This window comes from Ctenopharyngodon idella, chromosome 2 (assembly GCF_019924925.1).
Source record: "Ctenopharyngodon idella isolate HZGC_01 chromosome 2, HZGC01, whole genome shotgun sequence".
Classification (NCBI taxonomy): Eukaryota; Metazoa; Chordata; class Actinopteri; order Cypriniformes; family Xenocyprididae; genus Ctenopharyngodon; species Ctenopharyngodon idella.
This window is the reverse complement of record NC_067221.1, coordinates 39,278,635-39,292,865: the sequence shown is the minus strand read 5'-3', so window position 1 is coordinate 39,292,865 and position 14,231 is coordinate 39,278,635. Positions and strand designations below refer to the sequence as shown.

At 36.4% G+C, this 14,231-nt stretch overlaps 1 protein-coding gene across 1 annotated transcript in view; it reads left to right on the top strand.

The window, feature by feature from the left end:
* The window catches only part of scn12aa (sodium channel, voltage gated, type XII, alpha a), a 66,474-nt gene that overhangs the window by 30,409 nt on the left and 21,834 nt on the right, over window positions 1-14,231 (top strand). Inside the window, exons 9-16 of the mRNA XM_051913287.1 lie at window positions 3,382-3,523; window positions 3,612-3,809; window positions 5,633-5,809; window positions 6,398-6,748; window positions 7,973-8,102; window positions 8,612-8,850; window positions 9,778-9,951; window positions 13,252-13,608. Of these exons, the coding sequence (XP_051769247.1) occupies window positions 3,382-3,523; window positions 3,612-3,809; window positions 5,633-5,809; window positions 6,398-6,748; window positions 7,973-8,102; window positions 8,612-8,850; window positions 9,778-9,951; window positions 13,252-13,608 (1,768 nt within the window). The remainder of the gene's footprint in view (window positions 1-3,381; window positions 3,524-3,611; window positions 3,810-5,632; window positions 5,810-6,397; window positions 6,749-7,972; window positions 8,103-8,611; window positions 8,851-9,777; window positions 9,952-13,251; window positions 13,609-14,231) is intronic.

Here is a 14,231-nt window from a genome sequence, read left to right as displayed (position 1 = left end):
GACTATTTAAATCTAGCGGGTTTAGTGTCTCGTGTTTCAAATCTAATGACTTTGGTAGTGACGATTCTCTCTGACCAATCAGTGATCTGCAGTGTTTACACATCACATTTAGTATCGGTTCGGCTCGCTTGGAACCTCAACCGAGGTGGTGCTATTTAAGCGAGCCGTACTGTTCCGTACCGAACCGTACCATGCAGTGGAAAAGCGCCAATAGAAGAACAATTTTTGGTTCCACAAAGAACCTTTCAGTTTTTTTCTTAGTGTAAAGAACATTTTAAAAATCTGAAGAACCTTTTTCCACAATAAAGAACCTTTTGTGGAGTGGAAAGGTTCTGTGATGTTAAAGGTTCTTAATGGAATCATCAATGCCAATAAAAAACCTTTATTTTTAAGAGTGTAGCATAGGGTTTTGTAATTACTTGAGATTATTCACTTGCCTTAATAACCACAAACCTCATCCTACAATCCCTTATAATTAATATCAACCTCACCCAGTCAGAACAAACAATGATCTCTATTTTGTGTTCATCTGTGATTCTGGATTTAACACATTCAGTTCCCATAACCGCTCTCCTCGGCTCACAGCACACATCCCAGAGAGGATTTCCCATCTACATTCACATCTGATCCATCCTAAGCCCTTTTGTAGGTTTGTTAATGGCTGTTTTTACGACAACAGAACATTGGGGATTACACTGCTCTTCTCTCTCTCTCTCTGTATAGTAAGTACTGTAACAGACGAGAGAGAGAATGACATGTAATAAGATACAGACAGAAAACACCCTAAATGATGTTTAAATTAGATCAGATCAGTTAATTACTTAGAGCGATATTGTGCTAAGGCAGCTTATTTTTAAGCCTTAAATAGTGTTTGTTGTCATTCTTCTTTTCTGTAGTAGAGTGACTTGTTTGCAATGTGTCAGGAATAGCATGCATAAAATGGCCCTGCTTCTATTTACTAGATTTGTTAAGAAAATCCTTCCATTTAAATAAGTTCTCATCACATGCTTTCTACTCTAAGCAACTTATAAATACAGTGATGAACACTTCTTGCAAATACCAATGCAGTCAGTTTTCTTGCTAAGATAGACTTTAACTGTCAAGGCCGCTAACTAGGTACCCTAACATCATTTGCAGAATTAGAATTTAATCAAAATGACACTGTATACCATATTTTACGAAAATAAGTCGCACCTGACTGTGAGTCGCACTAGGTCAAAATTGCATTGTTGACAGAAAAAAATATGCATTTTATTATTATATTCTGAAATAATGTAAAATAAGAGTAATAAAACAAAATGCTAACAAACATTATAAACACTATAAACATGTATTTTAGTTTCACTCCACAACAAATCTTTTAAAGGGTTAGTTCACCCAAAAATGAAAATTCTGTCATTAATTACTCACCCTCATGTCATTCCAAACCCGTAAGACCTTAGTTCATCTTTGGAACACAAATCTTTTTGATGAAATCTGAGAGCTTTCTGTCCCTCCATTGACAGCTGCAACTGAAACTTTCAAGCCCCAGAAAAGTAGTAAAGACATCATAAAAGTAATCCAGTTTAAAAGAAATGATGGTTTTTGAGGAAAACATTCCAGGATTTTTCTCCATATAGTCGACTTTTAGGTGCAGTTTTAGGTCCAAATGTCAGTTTCAGTGCAGCTTCAAAGAGCTCTACATGATCCCAGATGAGGAATAAGGGTCTTATCTAGTGAAACGATCAGACATTTAAAAAAAAAAAAAATGTATATACTTTTTAACCACAAATTCTCATCTTGCACTAGCTCTGCGATGCGCCACGCATTACGTAATCACAGTGGAAAGGTCACGCGTAGGCATTTTTACTGTATTTTTGATCAAATAAATGCAGCCTTGGTGAGCATTCTTTTTAAAACATTAAAAATCTTACTGACCACAAACTTTTGAGCGGTAGTGCATAAAGACACATACATATAAAATTATCAACAATTCTCTCATTAGTGCCTACTTTTATTCTCCTTTCAGAATATTTTAGGATAATCATGAGATAACCCAGTACTGTGAGATCTCTCCTCTTGTCTATGACACAGGTTGTATACAGTCTCTGAGCGTGGTATTGTACTGCACTGTATTATATAAACCTGTGTGTGTTTGAACACATTGTCAGAGAGATCATGTTTGCACAATCTCCCTCTCTCTTTCTGCCTTTGGGCGAGAGATTTACAGATGGCCTCGTTTTGCGGCTCTGCTGTCCAGCTGTTGGCAGTTCCATTACTAAATGATCCCTCTGTCAGATTGACATGCGTCTGTCCTCTGCTTGGCCTGTCACTCAAACTTAATGTCACCATGGTAACGGAGAGAATGAGAGGATGGACTGAGGTCAGGAGGAAAAAAATTAACTGCAACTCGATACCCATCTGTTTACTTATAATCTTTTTTTGGGCCTCAACACATGTGACTGCTGTGCTGCCTTACAGGAACTGAGATGCTTTTCTCTATATTTGAAATGTATACACTAACATTCCAGAGTTTGGGATTGTAGAAACTGATACTTTTATTCATCAAGGACACATTAAATTGATCACAAATGACAGTAATGTTATTTCTATTTCTAATAAATGCTGTTATTTAGAATTTCTATTCATAAGAATCCTAAAAAAAAATGGTTTCAACATTGATAATAATCAGAAATGTTTCTTGAGTATCAAATCAGCATATTAGAATGATTTCTGAAGGATCATGTGACACTGAAGACTGGAGTAATGATGCTGAAAATTCAGCTTTGATCACAGGAATAAACTACATTTTAAAACATATTTATATAGAAAACAGTTATAATAATATATAATAATAATAATAAAAATGTTTTTACTGTATTTATGATCAAATAAATGCAGCCTTGGTGAGAAAAAGAGACTTCTTTCAAAAACATAAAATCTTACTGATCCCAAACTTTTGAACAGTAGTGTATATTACTTAAATTGTACTTATATTTATACATCATGGTAGTATTTGTTGTATTGCCTTTAAACTATGTAATTTCAAGTAAGAAAAAATCAGTGCACTTATTTTCATATTTAATAAAAGTAGGATTCATTTTTTGGAAGCAATATATATATATATATTTTTCAGTTAAATTTTGGGGTTGAGATGAGACCTAAACATGCTTTCGTCACATTCCTCCAAGTTCCTATGCTACATTCTTAGAAAAACGGTTCAATGGGGTTCTATATGGAACTCTAGGGTTCTTGACTCAATTTTAAAGAACCTTTATGCCAAAAGGTTTCAGAACCCTTTAAAGTTCTATACAGAACCTTTCTTCTAAGAGTGATATATGCTCCTATGTCTCACATCATCATTCTCGCTGTTAAATATCTTCATGTTTCTTCCATACACAGGAAGTGCCCTGATGGGTTTGACTGTTTAAAAACAGGTCGGAACCCAAACTATGGCTACACAAGCTTTGATACCTTCGGCTGGGCATTCCTGGCTCTCTTCAGACTAATGACACAAGACTACTGGGAAAACCTCTACCATCAGGTATGAGCCCTCACATTGAAGAAATAATAACCTTTTATCATAGAGACTGATTATTTTTACAAACCTCTCTTCTTTATCTCTGTGGCAGACTTTGCGGTCAGCAGGGAAGACCTACATGATTTTCTTCGTGCTGGTGATATTTCTGGGTTCGTTTTACCTGGTGAACTTGATCCTGGCTGTCGTGGCCATGGCATACGAGGAGCAAAACCAGGCGACCATCGCAGAAGCCTGGGCAAAAGAAAGAGAGTTTCAGCTGGCGATGGAACAGCTACGCAAGGAACAGAGTGTAATTCAACAACTATTCTTATACATTAACAGTCTGAAATAAACAAGAATCATTACCTGAACTTCTTAACTTTTTGTGAAGCCAAACAGGTTAGATCAGTTTCATTTAAACTGGGGTTGGCCATCTTAAATGTTGGTTAAAATAAGGACCAGACAAGCACCAGACAATTGTCACTCTCATGTAAAGCTATTAGTTCAGTATATAATTGTATGGAAGCTTGTTTACTCCATGGAATAAAAAAAAAAGAAAAAGATAATTGCAACTTTTTATCTCATAATTCTGACTTTTTTCTCACAATTGCGACATATGATATAAAGTCGCAATTGCATGTTAAAAAGTCAGAATTGTGAGATATAAACTTGCAATTGCAAGTTATAAAGTCCAATTCTGAGGGAAAAAATTACTTTTTTTTCAGAATTGCGAGTTTATATCTCACTTTATAACTCAAAATAAATTCTGACTTTATAACTTGCAATTGCGTTACAGTATATAAAGTCAGAATTGCAAGTTTATATCTCGCAATTCTGACTTTATAACTCGCAATTGTGAGTTTATATCTTGCAATTCTGACTTTATATCACGCAATTCTGACTTTATATCACGCAATTCTGACTTTATAACTCGCAATTGTGAGTTTTTATCTCGCAATTCTGACTTTATAACTCGCAATTCTGACTTTATATCACACAATTCTGACTTTATATCACGCAATTCTGACTTTATAACTCGCAATTGTGAGTTTATATCTCACAATTCTGACTTTATAACTCGCAATTCTGACTTTATATCACACAATTCTGACTTTATATCACGCAATTCTGACTTTATATCACGCAATTCTGACTTTATATCTTGCAATTCTGACTTTATATCACGCAATTCTGACTTTATAACTCGCAATTGTGAGTTTTTATCTCGCAATTCTGACTTTATAACTCGCAATTCTGACTTTATATCACACAATTCTGACTATATCACGCAATTCTGACTTTATAACTCGCAATTGTGAGTTTATATCTCACAATTCTGACTTTATATCACGCAATTCTGACTTTATAACTCAAAATTGTGAGTTTATATCTCACAATTCTGACTTTATATCACACAATTCTGACTTTATAACTCAAAATTGTGAGTTTTTATCTCGCAATTCTGACTTTATAACTCAAAATTGTGAGTTTATATCTCACAATTCTGACTTTATATCACGCAATTCTGACTTTATAACTCAAAATTGTGAGTTTTTATCTCGCAATTCTGACTTTATAACTCAAAATTGTGAGTTTTTATCTCGCAATTCTGACTTTATAACTCACAATTGTGAGTTTATATGACGCAATTCTGAGAAAAAGTCAGAATTGCGAGATGTAAACTCACAATTTTGAGTTATAAAGTCAGAATTGTGAGATGTAAACTCACAACTGCGAGAAAAAAAAGTCAGAATTGTGAGAAAAAAAGTCGCAATTACCATTTTTATTTTTTATTCAGTGGCGGAAACAAGCTTCCATATAATTGTTAGATTTTTCGGATAATAATAATAAAAATAAAAATAATAATAACAAATATTTGCCTTTCCTGTTAGGCTGTCAATTATCAGTGGATAAAATCAAGTAAAATGGATTGTGAATGTCATTTTATGGTGATTTTGAGCTTAAAATTACTGAAATGATGTACTTTTCCCAGCACCTACCTAAAATGTGTTTCTTTGCACTGCAAGAACCCTGTATATTAGGAGTGTAAACAGTTGTTATACTCATTGCATTTCATTTCATTGGCAAATTCAGCTCAAGCACATCTGATTTTTCTGTTGTCCTTGGTGTTAGGCATTAGCAAAACAGCGTAGAAAAGAGGCTGAGATGGCCCTGGCAGTGGATTTATCTCCGTCAACCTTCTCTCGAAAAGACTCTGTGAAATGCCGAAGTAGAACGAGATCTCACAGAATGCTGTCAGAGGAGATAGAGGACAACATGTCGCCAAAATTTGACCCGTTTGATGAGAAAGTAAGTATTTCCAAACTATTTCAGAATGGTTTTATTTATATTTGGCTTTAAGGAAAGCCATTTTTCCTGATTAAAAACCAGCATTTATTAATCTTAGTTCATGTTAACTAATGCATTAGCTAATATTAAGAAATGACAAGTGTAAAGTGTTACCCTTTTTTTAAAAACAGAAAAATGACACCTTTAAAGCCAAAAATAAACATAACAGTGAAGAGCGGAGTAATGATGCTGAAAATTCAGCTTTGATCACAGGAATAAATTACATTTGAATATATATTCAAATAGAAAACAGTTATTTTAAATTGTAATAATATTTCACAATATTACACTTTTTACTGTATTTTTGAGCAAATAAATGCAGAAGAGACTTCTTTCAAAAACATTAAAAAACTCAATTTTTCCAAACTTTCGACTGCCAGTGTATATAAAAAAATATTAAAAAGTTTAGACAAAAAGAAATAGCACTTTTAATGAACCTAATTAAATTTTAAATATAAAAATATCAAGATAGGAATGTCTTGTTATATGAATGTCTTGTCTTTCTTATCATCTGCCCTCTCTTCTCTCTTTCAATCTCCTGCCCTCCAGCCAGCTCACCCTCTCCTAGCCACTCTCTCCTCCCATCCTCTGAGCACTCGCCGTGGAAGCCAAGTCAGTATCTTTACCTTCCGGCCGCGCAACAATTCAGAAGCCGAATTTGCAGACGACGAACACAGCATTCATGATGATGGGCGGAGCCGAGCGGGCTCCATGGCGACACCGTGGAACAAGCGTCGTACGGGCAGCATCAGGAGTCACTCATCACAGGTGTTCACGCCCACCCTCACTCGTAACGGCAGACTAAACCTTTCTTTGGAACATAACGGCATCACCAGCATTGGCCTGCACACCCCGACCTCTTTTCCAGCGTTCAGTATGGAGAGGGTCAAGGAGGGCACGGTATGGTCTTATCTGCATTACACCAGTTTTACATAAAAAATTATAACCTGTAATCAGCGTAGAAGTGATAATTAAAACCATGACGATGAAAGATCTGACTCAGAGGTAGTACGTAAATTATGAATAATAATGGCCCGAGAACGGATCCCTGGGGGACACCTTGCTTCAGGGGGACAGTAGATGATTGAAAATCATGTACTGATATGTAGAACTGTCTGTCAGAGAGATAGGAAGAAAACCAAGAAAGAGCAGCACTAGAAATACCCACATCCGAGAGGCGAGAAGTAAGGAAATCATTGGAGACGGTATTGAAAGCAGAGCTGAGGTCAAGTAGCAGAAGTATAGACAGAGAACACCAGGAAGTAGTAGATCATTCACTACATTTACAAGTGCAGTTTCAATACTATGAAATGGGAGAAAACTAGATTAAAATGGATCAAAGAGATTATCAACTAGAAAAAGCAATCAAGCTGCTGAGATTTGCTATATAGTATATATTGCTTTATGTCAGTGTACTGTATATATATGGATAAAGTTGGGCAATAACTGCCGATAATATAGTTACATTTTGCAACAAAAAATAAAAAAATCAGGGCAGGCTATATATAATATGTGACCCTGGACCACAAAACCAGTCATAAGTCGCACGTGTATATGTGTAGCAATAGCCAACAATACACTGTATGGGTCAAAATTATCGATTTTTCTTTTATGCCAAAAATCATTGGGATATTAAGTAAAGATCAAGATATTTTGTAAATTTCCTAGCGTAAATATATCAAAAATGTATTTTTGTGAGTGGATATGCGTTGCTAAGGACTTCATTTGGACAAGTTTAAAGGCGATTTTCTCAATATTTAGATTTTTTTGCACCCTCAGATTCCAGATTTTCAAATCGTTGTATCTCAGCCAAATCCTAACAACCCATACATCAATGGAAATATAGAGCTGTGCAATAATACAGCTTACATTTTGCAAGGACATAAACAATCATGCAGACGAGATTTACTTTATAGTATTATCTGGTTTATATGAGTGTACTGTATGTATCCAGGTAAAGTACTATGTACAATATATCGAACTTTTAATTTATTGCTGGGGGATGATATCGTTTACATTTTTCAACAAAATAACAATCAAGCCATCGAGATTTGTTATATAGGCTAGTATTAGTAAATACCGTTTATGCTGCTTATTTTTTTTGATGTTCATTTTGATTGACAGGAGCCAGAGTGTCAGAATGAACAGACCTCTGCAGCTGCCAAGCTGACTGTCGACATGCAGGAGGAAGTCCCGCCTCCTCACAGGAAGAGAGGACTGAGCTCTGTCAGCTTCTTCAGTGACGCCATAGAGGGTGTGACGGACTAAAATTATTTAAAAAAAAAAAAAAAAAACACAAATGAGAGAATTGTTGACATGATGTAGAAGAATAGAAGTAAATGTAAGAGTATAGCTGTAAGAGTATTAATGTGGATATCAGCTCAGGGGTGCGTTTCCCAAAGCGACCTATGGTCGCAGGTTCCGTCGTTACCAATAGAGTTCAATGGGACTTACGACCATAGTTGACTAACGATGCTTTCGGGAAACACACCCCAGATCAGTAGATCACTGGATCTCAGAAGAATTTGATGAGAAATATTTGAGTTCACACTGAGATCTCAAACTTTGATTGCAGACTTTGGTACCATGACAAATATGAGCACAGTTTGAGACTGTTGAACTTTCTTCTGAAACTCTTTTTCTTATGAGACAAATAGGAAGAAGCAATCTCTTTTAATCTCACTGCTGTCAAGGAAAAACAATTTATCTATTAAAAGCCGATCCTTAATGTTCTTATTTATTGTTTTCCATCTCCTCTCTTAGAACTTGAAGAGGCCCATCAGAAATGTCCTCCGTGCTGGTATGAATTTGCAAAGAAGTACCTGATATGGACATGTTCTCCAGCCTGGATGAGAGTGAAGGAAGGACTTAAAATCATGGTGATGGACCCCTTCCTGGACCTTGCAATTACCATTTGCATTGTTCTCAACACATTGTTCATGGCACTGGAGCACTATCCCATGACGGATGAATTCAACAGCATGCTGAGTGTTGGAAACCTGGTGAGGACAATTACAGTAACAGTGGCGCTCTCAAAAACTTGGTTTGTTTGAGCATCTCAACTAGCCCTGTTTTTTTGTCTTTTTGGAATTTTTTGGAAAAAAAACGTTTTTTTAAATGTCTCTTATTCTCACCAAGGCTGCATTTATTTGGTCAAAATTACAGTAAAAACTGTAATATTGTGAAATATTATTACAATTCAAAATAACTGTCTTCTATTTTAATATATTTTAAAATGTAATTTATTCCTATGGTGGCAAAGCTGAATTTTCAGCAGTCTTCAGTGTCACATGATCCTTCAGAAATAATTCTAATATGCTGATTTTGCTGCTCAAGAAACATTTCTTATTATTATCATTTGCTATGTTTCAATCAAAAGCTGCAAATTTAAAATATTGGAATAAAAAAATATTGGAATAAAACATTTGTGAATAAAGCAGCGTTTCCATCCCATGTGGAGAACAAAATTGTCACTTCCTGGGAAATTGGTGCAAAATATCTGTAATAAAAATGGAAGTTGCCACTGTGGCTCTTTTTTCCTACATCATAAATGACTTGCGTCCCAGAGCGTGCAGACGAAATGCAATAAACGCTGTCATGTTGTCTTGCGTTCAGATCCCTGATGTTTGGTAACTCAATCATGTGAGACGCTTCTGGGAAGGAATTAAACCAAATCATTTTGATGACAGTCTTTGGCTCAGTTATTTCAGAGTGACCAAACAAACTTTTGAGATGCTGTGCAATGAAATTGGCCACTGGTTAGTCCAATTATCCAATCACATCCACTGTTGAGGCAAAGTCATGTGAGTTTTTTTGTTGCACATCGAGGGATTTATTTGATAAACGTGTTTGCATTGTAGTTTATGTGCATATATCAACTTACATGTATATATTTAATTTCACTGTAAAGTTTTATTCTTGCTTACCAGGTGTTCACTGGAATCTTCACAGCGGAGATGATGCTGAAGATCTTTGCTCTGGATCCATACTATTACTTTCAGCAAGGCTGGAACATCTTTGATGGAATTATCGTTTGTTTGAGTCTGATGGAGTTGGGCCTTTCCAACGTGGAGGGTCTGTCTGTCCTCCGTTCGTTCAGACTGGTAAGTTCCGACTCTGCTTATAAATAGACATAGTAAATTCTCTACACTGGACAACAGTGAAGATTGTCATGCATGGACAATATATGAGAATGCCATAAGGAGACTTATGTGAATATTTTTGAGTGAATCATTGAATCAGAGGTTTGAATCAGTTAAAGGGGGAATTCACAGCTGGCAAGATGGGCTTTTAATAAAACTTCTATGCAGTAGAACTGTTAGAAAAAAACAAATGGTGCTACATGACTAGAGAAAAGGGCTGTGGCATTCCCTTTTGCCAAAAAAATTCAATACCTTTAATGCACTTTTTATTTTGGTGCCACCCTTCTGTCAATTTGACTGCCCGTGCGTGGGAATACAAAAATGGCGAAGTTTAATCTGTAGTTTTATCAAAAGCCTTGGAGCTGTCAAAAGTCCACCAGATGATGCAAACTGTTTTGTGTAATCCATCTGACAAATAATCGGGGATATCTGTTCATGTACATATGCTACAGATATTGTAACAATACAAAGCTGGTTGAAAATCAGCAAACTTATGCATTAACTGAAGCAGTGTCAGATGTTGCTGCAGTGAAGCTCACGACAGGAGAATATGACAAAAACAGTCTTTAATCAAAAATCCAAAACAAGAATTCTCTGGAGAAATTAGCAAAACCATTAAACCCAGAAAACGCTGAACAATGAACAGAAAGAACTCAAGGCTTAAATACACACAGGGATAATTAACGTAACCAGAAACATGTGCATGACAAAACCATGAAGACAAACAAGCAAAGGGAACAAGGGCAAACAGGAACAGAACTAAACTAGAACTAAAACACAATGAAACTAAACCAGAACAGAACATACATGTTACAAGCAGACTTTTTCAATTGATTCACACAAATGAGCGCCATTTTTTGCTGCTAAAGTTTAAATCAGAAACGCTGTTAAACATTTTTGACGTAAAACTCACATACTTAGGGGTCTCAAGACATGGAAGGATCATAAAACTAGTTTAATGTCATTAAAAAAAAACGTAATGGCCAACTAAAAAGCGCATTAAAATCATCAAAATATTCAGTGTTACTTAATTTTTTTAAAATTAGTGTGAATATCATGAATATTCAATACATTGCTTTAAATGTTAGTATGCATCATTCAGATATGACAGCTTTGAAAAAAAAACCCATAGATTTAAACAATTCAGATTTGTATTATCCCAAAACCAAAAATGGGCATAATGTCACAGTCAATGATCTTGATACTTGGCTCTAAAACTGCCATCAGTTTTTGTATCTGTAGTCTGTAATTAGTAGGCATTAGTGTATTTGACTGAATCCATTAGTGCAGATAGCCTTTAAAGTTTTAAATGTCAACACATCTGTATTTATGTGATGAAAAACGCATGACAAAGGTGGCACGCAGACTCCATCTGAACTTGAATGACCCCCTTCAACTCAAGCGTCTTGCAATTCATTATCAGATTAAAGCTGCACAGAGCTTTTAACATCCCTTTATTTTGTGATAATAAAACTGTTGTTAAGCAGTGCTGTGTGTGTACGTTAAAAATTTGACTGTCTTTTTGCATGGCTTCACCCACATGTGCATATTTGGCAGAGCCGTAATCCTTTATCCATTAGTGAGATTAAATATGTTAGAGTTGACATCTCAAAAAGTGGGCTATACTTTCTTTTAGATCAACATCAGTCACATTGCAAACTGAATATAGGCAATGCTTTAGCTCAAATAAAATGACCAGCTAGGTCAATTTACATGAGAAAATATGTCTTTGATTGGCTGATTGTTTGCGTCATGATTATTAAAGGATTAGTTCACTTTCATATAAAATTTTCCTGATAATTTACTCACCCCTATGTCATTCAAGATGTTCATGTCTTTCTTTCTTCAGTCGAAAAGAAATTAAGGTTTTTGATGAAAACATTCCAGGGTTATTCTCCTTATAGTGGACCTCAATTGGCCTCCAAATGGTTGAAGGTCAAAATTACAGTTTCAGTGCAGCTTCAAAGGGCTTTAAACGATACCAGACGAGGAATAAGGGTCTTATCTAGCGAAACGATCGGTCATTTTCGAAAAAAATTTAAATGTATATGCTTTATTTAAACAAAAGATCGCCTTCCAAGTGCTTCCGCCAAAACCGTACTTTCGTATTCTTCAAAAAGCTTACGCTGTATGTCCTACGCCTTCCCTATTCAACTCACGGAACAAACGCAGCGCCAGTTCCGTTTTTTCCATAAGTTGAATAGGGAAGGTGTAGGACATACAGGAAATTATCAGGAAAATTTTATTTGAAAGTGAACTAATCCTTTAATTTATTAATTTGAGAGACATTGTAGAGTACAGCCAAACATCTTTACTTCAACATGAACGCCATTCACAACTTCTGTAATCTGATGTATTTCTTGAGATATTCAAGGAGAAAAAAAGATTTTATCCATCAGAACTTGATGGTCAAAAGTCTCTGTGTATGACAAGTGGATCAATAGTATGAAAAATAAAAGAGTTTAGCGACGGCAGCCGATTTTAGGGGCTTTTGCACCAGAGGAACCTTTTCATAGTTCCTAGATCTATTGGCTGAAGTACCAGGATTTTGCAGTGTTCACACCACAGGAACTAGTAACGATTTTAGTTCTAGGAACTCCTTTTGGGGGAACTAAATTAGCTCCTACTTCAGAGTAGGGTCTAAATCAGCACTATAGGAGCTATCAGTGATGTAAGTGTATGCTGATTGGTCAAACGCATGTCAAACAATGGCACCCGGCATTTTTAAAAAGCCGTGTAAACATATTTACTTCACGAACATGGAAAACAGCGATGATGGCATTTACCTGCAGTCTTGTGTTCTTTTCTCCACCTCAATGATATGTATTACTGAAAGTTATCATAGGAGATTTCATCTCTTAGTTCCACTTTTTGCTCTTTCAGTCTTGTAAATTATGAGTTTATCACGAAACCCATGACACGCAGCTCTGACCACGGCATCTCCATCCACCGTTTTTTAGTGTTTGTAAATGCCGCGCTTAAAGATGCCGCTGTCGGCCGCTTCAGAGTTCCTATTCCCGGTGCGAATGCAACCAGGAACATGGCCTGGGGGAGAAATTAGTTCTCGGGGAACTATCCTAGTGGCTATATAACTGAGTTCCTGGAACTATTCAGTGTGAAAGCCACTAATGAAAGGTGTTTTTTTGGTCTGGAATGACATGACTGATCATGATAAGACCAGGAAGAATGTACAAGATTAAACAGGGTCATTTTTAATTTCATGTTAACAATATTGATATATGTTCTGTATTTTGTCCTCAGCTGAGAGTTTTTAAACTAGCAAAATCGTGGCCCACCCTTAACACGCTGATAAAGATCATCGGTAACTCCGTGGGCGCTTTGGGGAACCTGACGCTGGTCTTGGCCATCATCGTCTTCATCTTCGCTGTGGTGGGCATGCAGCTGTTTGGAAAGAACTATCAGGACTGCGTGTGTAAGATCAGCTATGACTGCACTCTTCCTCGCTGGCACATGAAGGACTTCTTCCACTCGTTCCTCATCGTGTTCCGGGTCTTGTGCGGGGAATGGATCGAGACCATGTGGGACTGTATGGAGGTGGCCGGACAGCCTCTTTGCATTCTGGTCTTCATGCTGGTCATGGTCATTGGAAACCTGGTGGTGAGTACGAGAACTGTGTTCTGCTCAGGTTATGATAATGAGATGCTGTGGAATACTTAATTCTGATTGGTCAATCACAACAGTACAACATCACTCAGCAGTCTTTTTCTTCGCACATAATAAGAATAATTTATTAGTCTGGATTACTGTGTGAAGATGTGATTGATCAGAATGGGATTATCCATGTTCCTAATAAATGGAAGTTCTTCTTACCTAGTAAGACTTTAAAAGTGCTTTTTTTGGATATTATCTTTCATGTAGTGTGTTATATAGCTGTTTGTGAACGTAAAAGGTCTGCAAAGTTGCCCAATAAATGGAGTCATTTTCTCGCAAAAGAAAGAACTGTTTCTGAACAGCCTGAAACAAGTCATCGGGAATTCCAGCCTTACTTCCTGCACAAACTTATATAGGTTTGTAACAAATTTGCATAATGCCAGCCTGTGATCTTCATTGGCTTCCCTTGAACAAAGTCTACTTTGAACCGTAGTTTGAACACCGTAGTTGTAGCTGAGGCCTGGAAGAGTTTGGCTTGTGTTGTCGACATGTCGAGAAGATGCTGTTTTCTGCGCTGCAAAAGCAAATCCACTTTGCTGCACTTTAAAAGGATCTGTATCTCGAATTGA